The sequence below is a fragment of the Jaculus jaculus genome, chromosome 1, assembly GCF_020740685.1.
Source record: "Jaculus jaculus isolate mJacJac1 chromosome 1, mJacJac1.mat.Y.cur, whole genome shotgun sequence".
NCBI classification, from domain to species: domain Eukaryota; kingdom Metazoa; phylum Chordata; class Mammalia; order Rodentia; family Dipodidae; genus Jaculus; species Jaculus jaculus.
The window spans coordinates 32035912-32055446 of NC_059102.1; the positions used below are offsets into that span (position 1 = coordinate 32035912).

At 47.9% G+C, this 19535-nt stretch overlaps 1 protein-coding gene across 4 annotated transcripts in view; it reads right to left on the minus strand.

Moving 5' to 3' along the window:
• The window catches only part of Wbp1l (WW domain binding protein 1 like), a 93971-nt gene continuing 74436 nt past the window's right edge, over nucleotides 1–19535 (minus strand). For 2 of the 4 annotated variants that reach the window (XM_004659391.2, XM_045135208.1), the window contains exons 2-4: nucleotides 17684–17786; nucleotides 4738–4899; nucleotides 1–3527 (exon numbers count right to left, since the gene is read on the minus strand). In XM_004659391.2, the coding sequence (XP_004659448.1) occupies nucleotides 2803–3527; nucleotides 4738–4899; nucleotides 17684–17786 (990 nt within the window). In that variant the 3' untranslated portion in view covers nucleotides 1–2802. Of the gene's footprint in view, nucleotides 3528–4737; nucleotides 4900–17571; nucleotides 17787–19535 lie in introns of all 4 variants that reach the window. The other 2 variants (XM_045135221.1, XM_045135215.1) reach the window with 1 other exon arrangement.

A 19535-nucleotide genomic window follows, 5' to 3' on the forward strand; every position in this document is an offset into this window, starting at 1 on the left:
TTCGGTAGAATGTTTGGGACTGATTTTTATTTGGGCTTCTCACAGTGGTTCGAGCCACTCTGTCTTCAGAACAATCACAGCACAGGAAACGTCACTGAGACTGCCCAGAAAAGTCTGACCAGCTGAATCTTATTGCTTAAGATACACATTATTCACAATAACTGACAAATGGTGATGTGCCTCACACAGGAATGTGTTAGCGTTTGCAAATCTCCCGACTGTAGCACCAAACCCTCCGCAGACTCCATCTTCTAGTTTACCCGGAACACCAGACTCGGTCAAGTCTCACCGGCCGCAGCTCTTCTTCCAGTCCTTACCGCCTGCGCTCCCCGGGCAGCGCGGCGGCCTGAAGCCGCGGAGGCCAGACTGCAGCTCAGCCGTCGCGGTCAGACATCGCAGTCACGGCCCCAGTTTTCCCTCAGGCCAGCTCCCCACTTTATGGTGGGGGGAGAAGAAACTTGAGAGGGTCCGATCTCCTCTATTTGATCAGTGAACTAGAGAAGGATTCATTTTGGTAAAACTTGCTCTCCTTTGAGACATTCAGTGAGTTGCTTGAGATTCATAAAGAAGGTCGCAGGAAAGGTGTGGCAGGGCTGCTGCTGGACTCGGCTCCTCTGGCCACACACCAGCTCAGCCCACTGAACTTCAACGAAGGTGGCCGTGGCGCACTGGGGCACCAAGGTGAACGCCTGCACCTCCGGGCAGTCCCACAGCCAGTCCACACTTGTCACTGAAGACTCAAGCAGCGGAGGGGGGGCAGACAGGTTGGGAGCATGTTTCCACAGACAGAGAACAGAACACAGGCCTCTGAGTGTCCACGGAGCAAAGTGCAAATTGCAGTGACGAGCTGAGTGAGAAAAACCTCTCCCTGGAGCGCAGCGTCTTGGGCGAACCCGGGTGGCTGCCGTTGACAGTGCTGCGGAGTACACCCGAGTACACAGTCAGGCATTTGTTCGGTAAACAGTAAATGCGTAAAATAAATTACTTTGAGAGGGCCATGTGTGCTCCAGCCATGTGATTACCACGAGCAGAATGGCTGCCATTCAAAGTATCTTCACAGGAACACAGGGCTCGGGGCCACGAACAACACACACACACACACACAAAACACACGCGCGCACACACACAAACACACATGCATGGGCACACACACACACACTCATACTCCAAAGTCACCATGTACAGACTTCACTTTGTTCGACATGGATTTTGGTTTTGTGGCATCCAAATGCCATTCACCTCACAGCCTTGGATTTGTCTGCTTTTTGTGGATGTATGTGTGTGTGTGTGTATATATATATATTTTTTCTTCTTCTTCTTCTTCTTCTTCTTCGTTCTTTTCTTACCGTAACACCCATGTCTGGTCTGCATATCACTGTTCGAGAGTTGGGAAAGAACCACACTCTGCATGAACAGGGCTGGATGGGGAATGTTAGTTTCGGTAGCTTGCATGCTCTTTTCAGAGTGTCCCTACCAAAGTGCGGCTGGTTCTCTGAGGTCAAGCAATAGAAACAAGGATCCTATCCATGGTCCTGCTGGGGATGGCCTTCACCTCCTGTCCTGACCCCAAGACTCTTTACACAGGCTGCAGGAAAGTGAGTCACCCCATTCCAACAAGCGAGGCCAGGGCCTGAGAACCACAGATAGCCAAAGCATTTCTTCGAAGTGGTCAGTTTAAAACAAACAAACAACGGACATTGAGACTCAAAGAAAAAATACTGTGTGAGAGAAAACAGGGGATGGGGCTGCTTCTCCCAGACCCGCAGCTTCCTCAGCCCATCTGTTCAGAGGACAGGAAGACACACAGGCCTGTCACTGTGTGCTCAGGGACAAGGACACTGATCACCTGCGGGCACAGGTGAAGGACAGAGGTAGAGGAAGCTGCGCCTCTGCCCTCCTTGGGGCCACAGCTGCTATCACCTAAGCTTGTCCACACTCTCTCTCTGCCTCAACTGCAGCCAGACTCTATGAAGCCCCGCTTGGGGAAGAGCCACAAAATTCCCTTGACCAGAAGAGGATTCCTGCCTGTCCACTGGTAAGGGTCTTGTTTCTGGCTGGCTTTTGTTACCGGTTTGGAGAAAAAAACCACAAAGGGAAGACAACATGATCTTCTACCCCTGAGCCAGGCTGCAGTCAGCCAGAGCATGCTGGGAGGGGCCGTTCACAATGCACAGCGGGGTACTGAACTTTTCACCTGGCACTGAAGAGCTCAGCAAGTGCCCTTCCCCCACTAACCTGTCCACCAGCCTCTCACCGTCCCGCAGGATTAGCTCAAGGCCAGCTCTGCAGTCACAGGTGACCATCACAGGCCCACGGAGGGGGTGGGGGAGCCCTCTTCACTCAGGGCCAAGACAAACTCTCTCTGGACCAAGACACAGTGAAGTTCTCTTAAATGAAACTCAGAGCATAAATCCACTCCATCACCAAGAATCATCTCAGGGCACAGTCCCAGCTCCACTCCTTGGGAACTCAGGGGCTTTTCAAACGCACATCTCTCTAAGCCAAGCAGGCAGGTGAGATGTGACCTGGAAAGGAGGAAGAAGAGGGTGAGGGATGAGGAATGAGTCACAGAACCAGCTTCTCAAGTCTTCCACGACACTGTGCTTCTGTGGGGGAGTCATCCACACCCCCGACTTGTACCTGGAGATGTGAGAAATGCAAGACAGGAGAAGAAAGAGGAAACGAAACAAAAACTAAAGAACACAGTGGCTGTGCTGCTTCTGAAAGTCACTTAATGCATCTCCCACGGGCCTCCCCGGCCCTGGTTGTCTGCCAAGCTCCTGGGTGCAGGCAGGGCACGCTCTAGCTGGGAGAGCTGCTGCTCTGGGAGTTTGCCGAGTCCTGTTCATTGATGGTGTTCAGCAGCAAGCATGCAGGCGGCCGTGGCAGGTGGGGGTGCCCAGGCTCTCGAGCCTGCTCCTCAGAGGGCTGGCAGAGCCCTTCCTCTTCGTCAACAGGAGGCCGCACGTGGCAACTGTCACAGAAGTCCAGGGGCCCATCCAGAGCATCATCGATGAGCGTGTTGAACTCTTTGAGGTCATCGTCACGGTGGCCCCGGTTACACACACACACTTCGATGCCCGAGTCACCGGTGAAGCGCCGATGTCGACCGGGCGTCTTGTCTTTGCTGTCGGGGAGTGCGCCGCCTTGCTCCGAGCCGTAGTCTTTCAGCAGCTCCTCCTGACACTCGGAATCCTTGTCCAGCTCCCCCAGGCCGGCCACCACGCCACTGGGCTCCACTGCAGAGGCTTTGCTGGCTGCTCGGTCAGCTGGCACGTCAGAGGGCTGAGGGTCAGCGACGCTTGGGGGTCTTGTGCTGCTTCGACTGGGCCCAGACAAGGGACTGCTCTGTGCCCCCTGGGAGCCCCGGGGAGGATCAGCGCCTGGAGGGCTGCCACCTGCGGGGCCACACGGAGGTGGCAGCTGCTGCTGCTGCTGTAGCTGGAAGGCACTGTACGGTGGGGGAGGAGTTGGAGGTCGGTTCACCACTTCCTCATAAGGAGGTAGTAAATAGTTTGGCAAAAACCCTAAAATGGGGAGATAGGGAGGAGAAATGACCTCACTGGCCATGGCTAAACATGCGCTGTCCCCTCTCACCCCTGCAGCACAGCCACCACTATGGCTTTTACTTGTGGGCAGGGGGGCAGGCGTTGCGAACAGCTGTGGAGGAAGAAAGGCAATCTGGGCTTCCTGATATCAAAGAGTCCCCAATGCTGCTGCGTAAGCAACGACCTCCTGCCTACCTGGAGTTGAGACACAGGGTGAGGCAAACGTGGTAATTGGCCAAGAAACAATGTCTGCCTGGAACAGACCTGTTTCCACAGGCATACAGGTCTCCTATTCCTTGTTCAGACTGAATCCTCCTGGGTAGCCCTAGGCCTCAGTGGCAGGGACAACAATGAACGCTCTCCTGATCATTCCTTTCTCCCCTGTACCTGTCTAGATATCCCATGTGGCGGGTCTTTTTCTGAAGATTATAAATCTGCATCGTCTCTCTCACTCTAGGGTGGTTGGAGGTGGTCTAGAAAGATAAACCAAGCTTCACCTTGACTCAGATCCACAGCAAGCAGATTACCAGCAAAGGGTGAAGGACTTTTGTCACCCAACCTCATTAAAAGCATGCCAGGTGAGTTTTTCAATGTGCTGAGTGTCCTGAGGCATAGATAATCTCATGATGAAATGATAGTAATCACTAGTATTTATTGAGCATCTAACCACCTGCAAGGAACTGTGCTAAGAAATTCACCCTTCTAGATAAGGAAGTCTAACATTTGTGACCCTTTTCATTTTGCAGAATGCGGCTGGTGGCTTAGGACAAGCTGCCTAGGCTAGGCCCTCCATGGAGCACTTGAGAAGAGACGTCGCCCCCTTCCACAGACACTTCTACTAGGCATATCCCATGGCAGCAAGCCACCAGGTGGGATTGAGGCCACTGATCTCCAAACCTCAAGCCACCCAACATTGTACTGCATCCAACTCTGCCTTAAATAAAAAGGAATAGAGACCTGACAAAAACTCAGCCATTGAGAGCTTAGGAAGGGGCCCTGTGACCTCAGGGACCCATGTCCCCAGCACTGGTTCCTCTGTGCTGAAGGATCACCCGCTGTTCTTGTACTTGGGAGACCCTGCTCTGGGTGGGACAAGGAAGGCAACCTCTCCGGGGGGCAGGTCCCAGCTCTGTGCAGCTGAGCTCCCGAGGCTGGGGTTGGGGGGGGGGGACGGCTTTGGGGTACATACTGAAGTAGAATGGCAGCGCTGAGTAATTGTGGGCTTCCCGGTAGGCGATCAGGTTGATCTCATGTTGTCGTTGCTGGGCCTGCAGGCGGTGCTTGGCTCGGCGGTGGTGGCAGACGCAGCAGCAGCTCAGGATGATGATGATGGTCCACACCAGCCAGAACCCTGGGAGCGGACAGGCAAGACAGAGAGTGCGCACCCAGTGAATGCCACCAACCAAGGGGGCCAGCTCTCCAGCATGGCTGAAGCTGGCACTGTCAGACCTCACCGGGTTACCGGACATGCAGATGGCTACAGTGAAGACACAGGGGACGGAAGGTGGCAGGAACGTGAGGATGACAGCACCAGAGGCCACTCACTCCAGGATGCCTCCAGGGGCCTGCAGCGGGGAGGGCAGGGGGGACCGGGAATCTCTTCCCAGCACCACTGACTGGCCCTGTTGTATTTTAGGTTTGGAAGGCATTTATTTAAATACCTCAACTTTTAGGACAGCATCCTCTTCCTTCTTTAAGAGATATTAGAGAAAATGTTTTAGATGTTCTGGTGCCCATCTCTCCCCTCCCCATCCTAACCCAAAACATTAGCAACTGAAGGGGCTTCAGAGTCGTCCCCCCCCCCTTATGCAGGAATTTATCAACATGACCAAGAAGAGGGCTGGTTCCTAAGAGTATGCTTCTAATGCAAGAATCACTCAAGCTAGAGGTGGAAAAGTTCTAATTGCCTCACGCTCATCTCCTCCCTAGAGAGTGTAAATGACTGCCTGCTTCTCTCTGTAATCCGGTATAATTCCGTCTCTCATGGCCTCAGTCTACTTCCCCCTCCCTCTGGCCTGAGCAGACTAAGAACTATTAATTAGCAGCCTCCCTTCTTCCTCCTTACTCCAGGACAGGCAGAGGAACAGGGGCCTGTAGCCCCTCATTTCCCACTGTTTCAGAAAACGCCAGTATAAGAGTCCCTTCCTAAATTTTCAAATGCAGGTAGAAAGGCTTTCAAATACAGTTTTTCTTTAAAAATACATACACATATATGGGAGATTTTTTTTTTTTTTTTTGAAGTAGGGTCTCACTTTAGCCCAGGCTGACTTGGGACTCACTTTGTAGTTCCAGGCTGGCCTCAATCTCACAATGATCCTCCCACCTCTGCCTCCCCAGTGCTGAAATTAAAGGTGCGCACAGGCATGCCTGGCTCATAGCTTGTGTGTAAGGGCACGGGGGACTCAACTCTGTCTGGTCCCCAAGCACATCAGGCAGGCACTGAACTATTCAGTTATATCCCCAGCTCAGGAATCAACATATATTTAAGTGGCAGGATTACTTTAAAATGTTCTTCTCCATTATTTGTTTAAAATTGGTTTAACTTTTATTTTTGTAGGCTTTTCCTTTTTTGGCTTTTATTTTGTATTACTTTGTTTTGTTTTTCGAGGCAGGGTCTCACTCTAGCCCAGGCTGACCTTAAACTCAAAGAGATCCTCCTACCTCTGCTTCTGGAGTGCTGGGATTAAAGACATGTGCCACCATGCCTAGCTTTGTTAATTTTTTTGTTGTTGTTGTTGAGGCAAGCCCAACAGACTGGACATTTTTAAAAAATATATTTTTTGTTCATTTTTATTTATTTATTTGAGAGTGACAGACAGAGAGAGAAAGAGGCAGATGGAGAGAGAGAGAGAGAATGGGTGTGCCTGGGCCTCCAGCCACTACAAACGAACTCCAAATGAATGCACCCCCTTGTGCATCTGGCTGATGTGGGTCCTGGGGAATCGAGCCTCAAACCAGGGTCCTAAGGCTTCACAGGCAAGTGCTTAACCACTAAGCCATCTCTCCAGATCACCCCCCCACACTTTTTTTTATCGGAGAGAGTGAGAGCGAGACAGTGGGAGAACAAGACAGAGTGTGAGAGAGAAAGTGTCATGTCAGGGCCTTTAAGCCCCTGTAATTGAACTCCAGATGCATGTGCCACCTTGACATGTGCGACCTCACAGCTTGTGTCACCTTGTGTGTCTGGCTGACGTGGGATCTGAAAAGTCGAACATAGGTCCTCAGAGTTCGCAGGCAAGCCACCTTAACAGCTAAGCCATCTCTCTAGCCCTTGTTGGCTTTTTTCTTTTTTTAATTGAAAAATTCATTCCTTCATAGGCTTTTGTTTGTTTTGGGTTTGGGGGGTGGACTGAAACAGGCTCTCATGTAGCCTAGGCTGGTCTCACAATTGCTAGGTAGCTAAGACGATCCGGAACTTCTGATCCTCTTGTTTCCACCACCCAAATGCTGGGGTTATAAGTGTTTGCCATCATGACCAGTTTATGTGGTGCTAAGGACAGAACTCAGCTAAGTGCAAGGTAGGTTTCCCACGGGAACCTCATTCCCAGCCCATCTACATAGGGTTCTATTATTTTTTTACAGTTCTATATTTTATTTACTAATTAGAGAGAGAGAGACAGAAATAGGGAGGGAGGGAGGGAGAGAATGGACATGCCAGGGCCTCTAGCCACTGCAAACGAACTCCAGATGCGTGTATCCCTTTATGCATATGGCTTATGTGGGTCCTGGGGAGTTAAACCTGGGTCCTTTGGCTTTGCAAGCAAGTGCCTTAACCGCTAAGCCACCTCTTCGGCCCTACGTAGGATTTTAAATTCCTTTGGGATCAAACATACAACCAAACGATGTGAATCATTTTTAAATGACTCCTGAATTACTTTCATAGAATATTACTTGTTGTTTTTTTTTTTTTTTTTTTTTCCGAGATACAGTCTCACTCTAGACCAGGCTGACCTGGAACTCACTATGTAGTCTCAGGGAGGCCTCAAACTCATGGCGATCCTCCTACCTATGCCTTCCAAGTGCTGGGATTAAAGGCGAGCACCACCATGCCCGGTTGAATATTATTTCTTAATATTTTATTTATTTGAGAGAGAGAGAGAGAGGCAGATATATATATTTAGAGAGAGAATGGGTATGCCAGGGCCTCTAACCACTGCAAATGAACTCTAGATGCACATACCACCTTGTGCAACTTGCTTATGTGGGTACTGAGGAATTGAACCTGGGTACTAGGCTTCGCAGGCAAGCACCTTAACCACTAAGCCACAGCCCTAGAATATTGTTTTTGACCAGGCTCCTAATAGTAAGTAAAAAAAAGCAGGTTATAAAAGGTTATAAAATAAGATGCAAACTTCTTTCCCTCACTCTCTTTCCAATAGGGTTCTAGGTAGCTGAGGCTGGCCTTAATGAACTTTGATCCTATGTCCCCCACTTTCCACATTCTGGGTTTACAGTTATGTGCCACCACATCTGGCTAATTTCAATTTTTTTTAATTAATCTGACAAGACCAATAAAGTCATAAGATTTTAAATTTATATTAAAATGATGTATATTAACACCCTCATTTACTAAGCCTGCTTGCTTTAGAGTTTAGTTTTTTGGTAGGAGTTGTTTATTTTTTAATTTAATTTTTATTTATTTATTTGAAAGAGAATGGGGGGGGGAGAGAGAGAAAGAGAAAGAACGGGCACATCAGGGCCTTTAGCCACTGCATATGAACTCCAGATGCATGTGCTACCATGTGCATCTGGCTTATGTGGGTACTGGGGAATTGAACCTGAGTCCTTAGGCTTCACAGGCAAGTGCCTTCACTGCTAAGCCATTTCTCCAGGCCTACTTACTTGTTTTGAGATATGGTCTCACTATGTAGTCCAGGCTGGCTTCAAGATCTCCCGCCTCTGCCTTCTGAGATGCAAGTGCCCAGCCTGTATACTGTTTGTCCCAGTATTATTTATTTATTTATTTATTTGAGAGAGACAGGCAGACAGAGAGACAGAGGGAAAGAGACAGATAGAGAATAGGCGCACCAGGGCCTCTAGCCACTACAAATGACCTCCAGATCTCATGCATCTGGCTTATGTGGGTACTAAGGAAATCAAACCTGGGTCCTTAGGCTTTATAGGAAAGCACCTTAACTACTAAACCATCTCTCCAACCCTTATTTGTATCTTTTAAATTGTTATTTATTTGAGGGGGCAGATAGAGAGAATGGGCACACCAGAGCCTCTATCCACTATAACTCCAAATTCAAAAGCCACCTTGTGCATCTGGCTTTATGTGGGTACTAGGGAACTGAATCTGGGTCCTTAGGCTTCATAGGCAAACACCTTAACCACTAAGCCATCTGTCCAGCCTCTGTTTCTTTCTTTGTTTTTTTTAATATATTTTATTTATTTATTTGAAAGAGAAAGTAAGGGGTAGTTAGAGAGAGAGAGAATGGGCATGCCAGGGCCTCTAGTCACTGCAAACAAACTCCAGACACATGTGCATCTGGCTTACATGGGTCTGGGGAATCAAACCTGGGTCCTTAGGCTCCCAAGGCAAACGCCTTAACTGCTAAGCCATCTCCCCAGCCCTATTATTTTTTTTATTTATTTTTTGTTTTATGCTTATTTATTTATTTGAAAGTGACAAACAGATAAAGAGGCAGTTAGAGAGAGAGAAAGAAAGAATGGGCACACCAGGGCCTCTAGCCACTGCAAACGAACTCCAGACGCATGTGCCCCCTTGGGCATCTGGCTAATGTGGGTTCTGGGGAATCGAGCCTCGAACCAGGATCCTTAGGCTTCACAGGCAAGCGCTTAACCACTAAGCCATCTCTCCAGCCCCCTATTTTGTTGTTTTTTTTTAAGATAGGGTCTCACTCTAGGCCAGGTTGACCTGAAATTTACTATGTAGTCTCAGGGTGACCTCGAACTCATGGTGAGCCTCCTACCCTGCCTCCCAAATGCTAAGATTAAAGGCATGTACCACCACACCCAGCAATTTATTTATTTTTAATTGACACACAATATGATCCAATTTTTCTTTTAAAAACAAGTATGCCTGGGATGATCCAAAAAGCAACATACTGCTGAGAAGACATGATGGAGGAGTGTCCATTGTGGAAGAGGTGACAGAAAGAATATAAGAGCCAAAAGGATACCACTCCTTACAATGCAACTGTCCAGACAGAAATCGGCCTGGATATCCAGGACCTCACAGTGCCTAGAAATACCTTCAGAAGATCTTCATAGGAGGAAAAGAAGATGACATCAAAATAAAAGAGAGACTAATGGAGAGAGGGAGGGTATACGATGGAGAGTGGAGTTGTGAAGGGAAAAGTGGGGGAGGGGAGGGAATTATCATGGTTTATTGTCTGTAAGTATAGAAGCTGTCAATAAAAATTATACATTAAAAAATTTGAAAAAAAAATATATATGGAGAGAGAGAGACAGAGACAGACAGACACACGGTGGTGCATGCATGCAAAAAGCTATTCTGGACTACGTAAGTGAGACCTTGTACCAAAGTAACAACAGCAGCAGTACTGATGATGTTGTGTAGGTGCTGGAAGTATAGCTCAGCATGGGTAAGGCCCTAACTTCTGTATTCAACACCGCTTCCACCTTCCACATGTTGAAATTATATACTTGTTTTGCTCGTTTATTTGAAACAGGTCATCTTTGTTGCCTAGACTGATCTTGAATCATGAGCTCCAATGACCTATCTTTAACTTCCTGCATATGCACACTTGAGGCTTACAGTCCACTCACACACAGACAGACATATATACATAATGATAAAATAATAAACACGTTAAAACATTTTAATGGAGAATGGAATGTCAAAGGGGAAACTGTGGGGGAGGAGGGAGGGTATTACCATGGGATTTTTTTTTATAATCATGGAAAATGTTAATAAAAATTAAATTAAAAAAAAAACATTTTAAAGGATGGGCTGGAGAGGTGGCTTAGTGGTTAAGGTGGTTGCCTGCAAAGCCAAAGGATCCAGGTTCCATTCCCCAGGACCTATGTAAGCCAGATGCACAAGGTGTCACATGTGTCTGGAGTTCGTTTGCAGTGGCTGGAGGCCCTGGTGCACCCACTCTCTCTCTCCCCCTCACCTGCCTCTATCTTAAGTAAATAAATAAAAAAATAAATAAGTAAATAAAAATTTAAAAAATTTTAAGGGTTACTCAGACTAGTTCCTATGAGGTTCAATTTCTTTTAGCTTGCCTTCAGAAATTAGAAGGAAGGTGGGCTTTGTTGCTTTTTATTTTGTAACTCATTATTGTTTTTTGTTTTTTGTTTTTTTTTTTTCGAGGTAGGGTCTCACTGTAGCCCAGGCTGACCTGGAATTCACTATGGAGTCTCAGGGTGGCCTTGAACTCATGGCAATCCTCCTACCTCTGCCTCCCGAGTGCTGGGATTTAAGGCGTGCGCCACCACGCCCGGCTTTCATTATTGTTGTTTTTCCCAGTGCTGAGGAGACAAGACAGGAGAATCCCTGGAGCTTGCTGGCCAGCGAGTCCAGCCCTGTTGGTGAGCTCCAAGCCAGTAAGAAACTCTGTCTCAAAGGAGGTGGACAGCATTCCTGAGGGTGACACTTGAGGTTGTCCTCAGGACTTCATATGATGTACACACAGGTGCTCATATGACCTCTCACACATGTGTGTCTGCACACACACAAACATATATGCATAAAAAACAATAATGAGGGCTGGAGAGATGGCTTAACAGTTAAGCGCTTGCCTGTGAAGCCTAAGAACCCCGGTTCGAGGCTCGGTTCCCCAGGTCCCACATTAGCCAGGTGCACAAAGGGGCGCACACGTCTGGAGTTCGTTTGCGGAGGCTGGAAGCCCTGGCGCGCCCATTCTCTCTCTCTCCCTCTGTCTTTTTCTCTGTGTCTGTCACTCTCAAATAAATAAAAAAATTAAAAAAAAAAACCAACAATAATGAAAGCCGGGCGTGGTGGCGCACGCCTTAAATCGCAGCACTTGAGAGGCAGAGGTAGAAGGATCACCATGAGTTCAAGGCCACCCTGAGATTACATAGTGAATTCCAGGTCAGCCTGGGCTAGAGTGAAACCCTACCTTGAAAAACCAAAAAGAAAAAAAGAATAAAATAATGATAATAATAAAAGTTCTGACCTTGTGCAGAGCATCTGCATGCTAACCAAAATGGAAAACATGTTTTTAAAAACAATGACAGTCCAATGTAGGAACTGAGTCATATGCCCCAGAGTTCACTAGAGACTTGGGAAAACACCACTCCTCAACTGGCAGGAAATTCCCCATTATGGTGCCAAAACATAATCAAAGTTCATTCCCCCTCCCTTCCACACGATGGAGCTGACTCCTCTCTTTCTGACAGCTCTCAACAGGAGCTCCTGACACTGCCATTGCCACTGTGCAAAACGCCAAGTTGGGGGAATGAAGACTTTAGAGACGTGTAGTTTAATCTAAAAGATGAACCATCTTGCCTCTAAAGGTGACCTCAGATACAAAGAAGCGGCCTGGGTTCACAAAGCAGCTCATTAATAACCAAGTCTTAGCTTTGTAGCCTGACTCGTTGTCTTTCTACTTCCCTCATCCTTAAGACGGGCCGAATAATGGTCTCTTCCACATTTGGTCATTGAAAGGACTGAGTTAGTACGGGTAGGAAAGGCAGAGCCTTGTCGACTGTAGTGCATTCTCTGGATTGCTACTGTGGCTGCTGTTGTTATAAGCATAATCACAGACTGGAAGGATTTCCTTTAGGCTTCCCTTTGACTCCCCACTAAAAAGCATTCCATAAAAAACATGGGTTAGGAACAAGTCCAAAGCCTACTTCTAGATTAATATTCTTGGCAAAATTCATTGGAAAATCAAGCACCTCCTATGGCCTGAGCTCCTGCCATGAGCAAGGTGCTGTGTCAGCTGATACCAGCTCCCCTCAGATCAGCCTGCCTTTGCCAGGGGCCTAGACCACTGGGGAGCTGGACTCCAACCGGGACTTGGAAGGAGGCCCCAGCTCCCTGATGGTCACTCTGTTCATGGTGGCAAATGTCCTGAGTCACTCAATGGGTATCTTTAAGGTAAACTAAAAAGAAAAGTTGTCTTGTATCTGTACTGAGACATCACATGGCACCCCATGAAGATGTACAATTTCAGATGTCAATTATTAGTAGATAAAAACAAGCTGGCTAGTGTTGACTGGATTTAAGTGTCCTTTTTGAGGTTCCATTGCCTTTCTCCCAACAAAAACCCAAACCAGGGAAACCTGAGGCTGTTGTGAAATTCCCCTAAATTATCTAAGGGGCAGAAGTTCCAACTTTATTTTATTGCATTTAAGTAGTTTTTGTAAAATTGTTTATTTGAGGAGAGGCATGGGCATGCCAGGGTCTGTTGCCACTACAAATGAACTGCAGACATACGTGTACTAGGTAACTGAACCCAGGCTGGCAGGTTTTCCAAGCAAGTGCCTTTAGCTGCTGAGCCATCTCCCCAGCCCTAAATATATTTTTAAAGTATTTTATTTTTATTTATTTATTTGAAAGAGGCAGAGAGAGAGAGAAGGAGGGAGGGAGGGAGGGAGGGAGGGAGGGAGGGAGGGAGGGAGGGAGGGAGGGAGGGAGGGAGGGAGAAAGGGAAAAGGGAAAGAATGGGCAGATCAGGGCCTCGAGCCGCTGGAAACAAGTTCCAGACACATGTGCCACCTTGTACATCTGGCTTATATGGGTCTCCTGAGGAGTTGAACCTGGCACTCCAGGGCCTCCTGCCTCTGTAAACTAACTTCAGACCCATGTGCCACTCTATGCATCTGGCTTTACATGGGTTTTGGGGAATCAAACCCAGGCTGTCAAGTTTTTGTGTGTGTGTGTCAAGTTTTATAAGCAAGTACCTTTAACCACTGAGTCATCTCTCCAGCCCAGAAATTCCAACTTTAAATTCTCCCTGGAAAATGTGGCTTGTAGAGTAAGAGTGAGCCCTAAAATGAACAATGGATACCTGCCTCAGGCTTGCTGGCTTTGAGCCCATTCCTAGACTTCCAGAGTCTCCTTTCCTCTATCTGTTTCAAAGGAAATTGAGCAACATACGGTCCACTTAAGACCACCTGTAATCTGTGCCCTCCGTCCTGGCCTACCACATGGAGCTCTAGAAGGGAAATGACAGGGGCATGAGGCTGACTCTGGTACTGAGCTACAACCAAGGTGGTTCCTTAATGACCCCAGCCAGTGTGAGTACCTGACAGAGCTATTCCTAGGATAAAAGAGATCCCAAGTCCCACTTTTCCTAAGCAAGCCCCACGACCCTAAGGAAGTGGTTTTTTCCACGGGGTCTTAGCTTATATAAATCTTATCCACTTAATTTATTTGTTGCAAGGAGAGAGAGAGAGAAAAAAAAAAGAGAGACAGAGAGAAATGGGCGTGCCAGGGTCTCTAGCTGCTGCCAACAAAACTCCGGAGGCATGCACCACTCTTGTGCATCTGGCTTTATATAGATACTGGAGAACTGAACCCAGGTCATTAGGCTTTACAGGCAAGTGCCTTAACTGCTGAGCCATTTATCTCTCCAGCCCCCCATTCCAGCTTTTTGGGGAGCGGGGTTTCAAGGTAGGTTCTCACTCTGGCCCAGGCTGACCAAGAATTCACTATGTAGTCTCAGGGTGGCCTCAAACTCATGGAGATCCTCCTACCTCTGCCTCCCGAGTGCTGGGATTAAAGGCGTGTGCCACCACGCCTGGCTCTAATCCACTTTTTTTTATTTTTTTTTTATTTATTTGAGAGCGAAAAACACAGAGAGAAAGACAGATAGAGGGAGAGAGAGAGAATGGGCGCGCCAGGGCTTCCAGCCTCTGCAAACGAACTCCAGACGCGTGCGCCCCCTTGTGCATCTGGGTCCTGGGGAACCGAGCCTCGAACCGGGGTCCTTAGGCTTCACAGGCAAGCACTTAACCGCTAAGCCATCTCTCCAGCCCTCTAATCCACTTTTTAAGGCCCACTTCGAATGCCACCTTTCCCAGGTGGCCTGCCTACACACACAGCAGAACTGGCACATACAGTCCACCTTCTTGCACTACTAGTTGCACACTGAGCCTCGCCTAGGTGCTGTGTTACCTTCCTGGTGGCAAGAATTCCACTCCCGCACCCCTTTGCTAACACAGAAGCAGCCACAGCATCAACTAAGAGCTTGTCAGGGCTGCGAAGATGGCTCACTGGTTTAAAGCACTTGCTTGCAAACACTACTGGCCCAGGTTCAGTTCCCAGACTGCCCACACAAGCTAAGCAAAAAGTGGCACGAGTGTCTGATATTCACTTGCGGCGACAAGAAGCCCTGGCGCATAAACACACATGCAAATATATAAGTTAAAAAAATAATAAAAGTCTGCGCGTGGTGGCACATGGGAGGCTGAGGTAGGAGGATTGCCATGAGTTCTCAAGGCCACCCTGAGACTACATAGTGAATTCCAGGTCAGCCTCGACTACAGCAAGGCCCTACTTTGGAAAAGAAATTAGTAAAGAACTTGCTGGTTGAAAATACTCAGGCCCACCTCAGACCTGCAGGGAGAAGAGCCTGGGACTCTGCATTTAAGTAAGAGCTCTAGAAAAATCTGACAGCCACCAAAGTAAGCACAAGTGCATGGAGACAACAATGATAAGCAGGTCTCTGTAGTCCGAACAGTATCGGTAAAACAGGATTTTCAGTTCTCATCTCATGGAGGCCCAGGGACTGGTTCAGGTTACAACAGACAGAAAGCTTGCTGGACAAAGCCCAAGGTCAGTGTGTGCCTGTGTGTCGGTACAATGTGTGCAAGTCCTCAGTGCACAGAAGAGTTCAGCTGAGCAGAGGTAGAAGGCTGGTGGAAATGGCATTTTCCTGAGGCGTCTCCTTAAGGCAGCTACAGTTAAGGAGGTACACAGCCTTTAGCAATGGTTAAAGATTTCCTGGCTTAAGTTTTCTTTCTTTCCTCTCTCTTTTTTTTTTTTTTTCAAAGATAGGAAAGCCAGTAGGTATTAAACCAACCCAAAGCTGTAAGGCAATTAAAGAGGAAATGGTTTAAAGCAACAAAAAGTATACTTTTTAACACCTGGAGGCAGAGGCAAGAGGAAAGAGTTTAAGGCCAGCCTAAGCAATATACAAATTTCCAGAGCAGCCTGGCTATGTAGGAAGACCCTGTCTCAAAACCAAACAACAAAACAGACTGCAGTTTTAAAAACATCTATCTATCTATCTATCTATCTATCTATCTATCTATCTATCTATCTATCTATGAGAGATTGAGAGAAAGAGACAGAGAGAATGGTCGTTCCAGGGCCTGTAGCCACTAAAAACAAATTCTAGACACATGTGCCACCATGAGCATCCGGCTTACATGGGTAATGAAAAACTGAACCTGGGTCCTTAGGCTTTTCAGGTAGGGTCTCACTCTAGATCAGGCTGACCTGGAATTCACTATGGAGTCTCATGATGGCCTCAACCTCATGATGATCCTCCTACCTCTGTCTCCCGAGTGCATGCTCTACCATGCTGGGCTAGCTCTGTGGCTTTTCTAAAATATTTATTTATTTATTTGACAGAGATGGAGAGAGGGGGAGAGAAAGAGGGAATGAATATGGCCGTGCCAGAGCCTCCAGCTGCTCCAAATGAACTCCAGATGTGGGTGCCCCTTGTGCATCTGACTAACGTGGGTCCTGGGGAATCGAACCTGGATCCTTTGGCTTTGCAGGCAAATGCCTTAACCACTAAGCCATCCCTCCAGCCCTCTGTGGCTTTTTGACAGGCCAGCTTTGCCTTTTGTTTGAATGTGGGGTGGGAGGGAGAACGTGAACTCTGTGCTTATCTGCATTTTAAAACCTTTGAACACGAGGATCCACCTGCTCTTCACCTGGTGTTCTACAGTCAGTTTCTCAGACTCCCCCCCCCTTCTAAAATAGCTACAATTCTGCACTCTCCCGCTTATATACATGATGGGGACCTCAAAGCATTGTCCCCTCCTGCACTAGTCTGCTCTGGTGTTGTGCTGACAAGCTGATGGGCTAGCTTCAGTTCTGGAAAGAGGCGGGTTGAGGAAGTGGTCATGTTTGGAGGAGCCACCCATGCTGGTTTAAGAGGCAACTGCATTTCAGAAGGAGAGAGACTTCCCAGCCAGGAGTGTGACTTCTTGCCAGATCAAACACTCATTTTAGCTGCTTTCCTACCATATCACTATTGGGGGGGGGGGGGATGCCGAGGGATAAGGGGGAAAGGGCAGAGGTGACAATAAAGGTACAGTCTGATCAGCCAGCCCAAGTATTCCATTTCATATAGAGGGCAGGGATGGAGACTCAGAATCATCTGGGGGAAACAGTTCACATTTGCCTCTCTCAAGACAGCTATGAGAACCACCTAGGACTACCCTGACCTAAGAACGCCCCCATCCTCCCATTTTTTTGTCCAGCAGCCAACACCATCTCATCTGAATTCCAAAAAGTATGTTAGTTAAAGCCACCTTTGCTCACTCCCTGAAGACACCGACAACGTCACCATCAGTGTGCAGCTGTGAAACATGCAAGTGGTCCTAGCTTCAAACCAACCAGTGGTATGCATGTAGCTGACAGATCCACTGGAAAAGCCTCTAGGTGGGAAAGGGTTAGGTGGCGATGGCCCTCAAAACTCCCTCTCAAGGACAATTCCACAGGCAGGGGCCTGAGGAGGATAGCTAAAGGACCATCAGAGGCTGCTCCATGAGCAATTCTGGAAGCCCCAGCAACACCTACAATAAAATAGCAAGAGGACCAGCTAAAGCTCAGCCCGGCACTGACAGCAGACTGGAGGTAGCAACCTCACTTCAAGGACAAACCTGGGCTAGCCTGAAGAAGGATCCAATGTTGTCAGCTGCATGACACATAGAGAACAGAGCGGAGGACCCCAGGCACAAGCATTAGAAGCAGGCTCGCCACCTCAGCCTCTAAGGAGGCTTAGATCGGTTTCCCCAGCTTCCAGCCCATGGTGCCCAGGGGGTACCAGAACCCTCCTCAACAAAGGAATCATTTCTGGAACCCATCACCAGATCTACTCACCAACACTGTCCCCAAGAGAATCAGAAAAGGCTGGCCAGCCCGTGGTTTCCCAAGGAGCAGAGGCAGTAACCGGGACCCTGGGACGCCAAGAACCCCCTGGGCAAGGACTTACACCAGAGTTCATAGTAGTAGTTGCAGCACTGAGACTGTCCACAGCAGTGTCCTGTGTCACAGATGTAGCTCTGGTTGTTGGTACCCACACAGGCTTCCTTATCCTACAAAATCAAGAAGCATCGGGGTATGTTACACCATGGCTCACACACGCCACCTTTCCTCCACCCCTTAAGCCCCTCCTCCTGGTCCTCTGCTGTCCATCCACCAAACTATGCCAGTGTTGATTCCATTAAGAGAATAAGATGAAAAGACCCACGTGACAGCACAGTTTAGGACAGCAATGGAGTTCATTCGCCTGGGAGGAGACAGAGCCAAGCCACGGGCTCCCCTCACACAGGGTAGGAAGAAGCGCTTCACTGGATGTGGTCAGTGTTAGACTCCCACTGGCAGGAAGGTGACGATTGTCTTGTGATTAGCTTCTGAGAAACTTCCAGGAATACTGACTGCCGTCAGGACTCTATGATTATCATCCAGTCAGGCATTCTAATCTCCCTTTAAAACACCCTCTCTAAGGTTAGCAGTAAGCTTCAAGAAAGCTTTAAAAAAAAAAAAAATTGGGGGGGGGGGGGTACTGGAGAGATGGCTTAGCAGTTAAGATATTTCCCTGCAAAGCCAAAGGACCTAGGTTTGATTTCCTAGTTCGTATCCATGCAAGCCAGATGCACAAGGTGGTGCATGTAGCTGGAATGCTTTTGCAGTGGCTGGAGGCCCTGGCGTGCCCATTCTCTCTCTTGTTCTCTGCCTCTTTCACTCCTTCTCTCAAATAAATTAATTAAAGATAATTCACTTTAGAAAAAAAAAAAAAAGACTGGGGATGTAGCTCAATTGATAGAGTGCTTGCCTAGCATGGCAGAGCCCTGAGTTCAATCCACAGAACAGCATAAACCAGGTGTGGTGGTGCACACCTGTGATTCCAGCACAAGGAGGTAGAGGGCAAGAGGACCAGGGCTACATTCTGGTCTACATAGCAAGTTTAAGGCCAGTCTGGGCTACATAAAATCCTCCTCCGTTCTCTGCAAACAACCCCCCCCACACACACACACACACAAAACCTGTTCTTCAAGTTCTTCACTCTTCAGAAAAGGAGCAACTTGGTGAGGTAACTTGGTCCAATTTCAATTTATTAGATCATTTTTGCTTATTAAATGATCTCTTAAGAATGACTAGATCCAAGATTCACACTGTCCCTTGTCAGGGACAGCTACATAAAGGCCACTGCTGAGTAACTGTCTACAGTTTGCCAAAGTCTATTCATAGCACTGGTAGATCGGGAGGAAGGTGAACATTTTTAAAACTACATTTCACATTTCAGATATGAACTGACGCCAGCTATAGTGGCTCACACCTGTAATCCCAGCACTCGGGAGGTTGAGGTTCGACTGGACTGTTTTGAGTTTAATGCCAGCCTAGGCTACATAGTGAGTTCAAGGCTAACCTAACCTGGGCTACAGAAGGAGATGGTCTCAAGATAAGATAAGTTAATTAGTCGGGCATGGTGGCGCATGACTTAATCCCAGCACTCAGGAGGCCAATGTAGGAGGATCCCTATGAGTGTGACACCAGCCTGCGGCCACACAGTGAACTCCAGGTCAGCCTGGGCTAGAGTGAAACCCTACTTCGACAAACAACAACAACAGCAAATTAGTTAATTAAACTAAAGCTACAGAATTCTCTACCATCAAACCTTAACCTCAGCCAGTATGTTCCTTGAGCACCGCTGCACTTACGATGAAACCTGCATGTCAACTGCTGTGTCTGGCTTTCAACGCTTCTTTGGTCATTTACCAGGCGGAGACTGTACCAAGCACTGCGTTGGGTAAACGGGACCCGGAAGATGATGACGACACAGT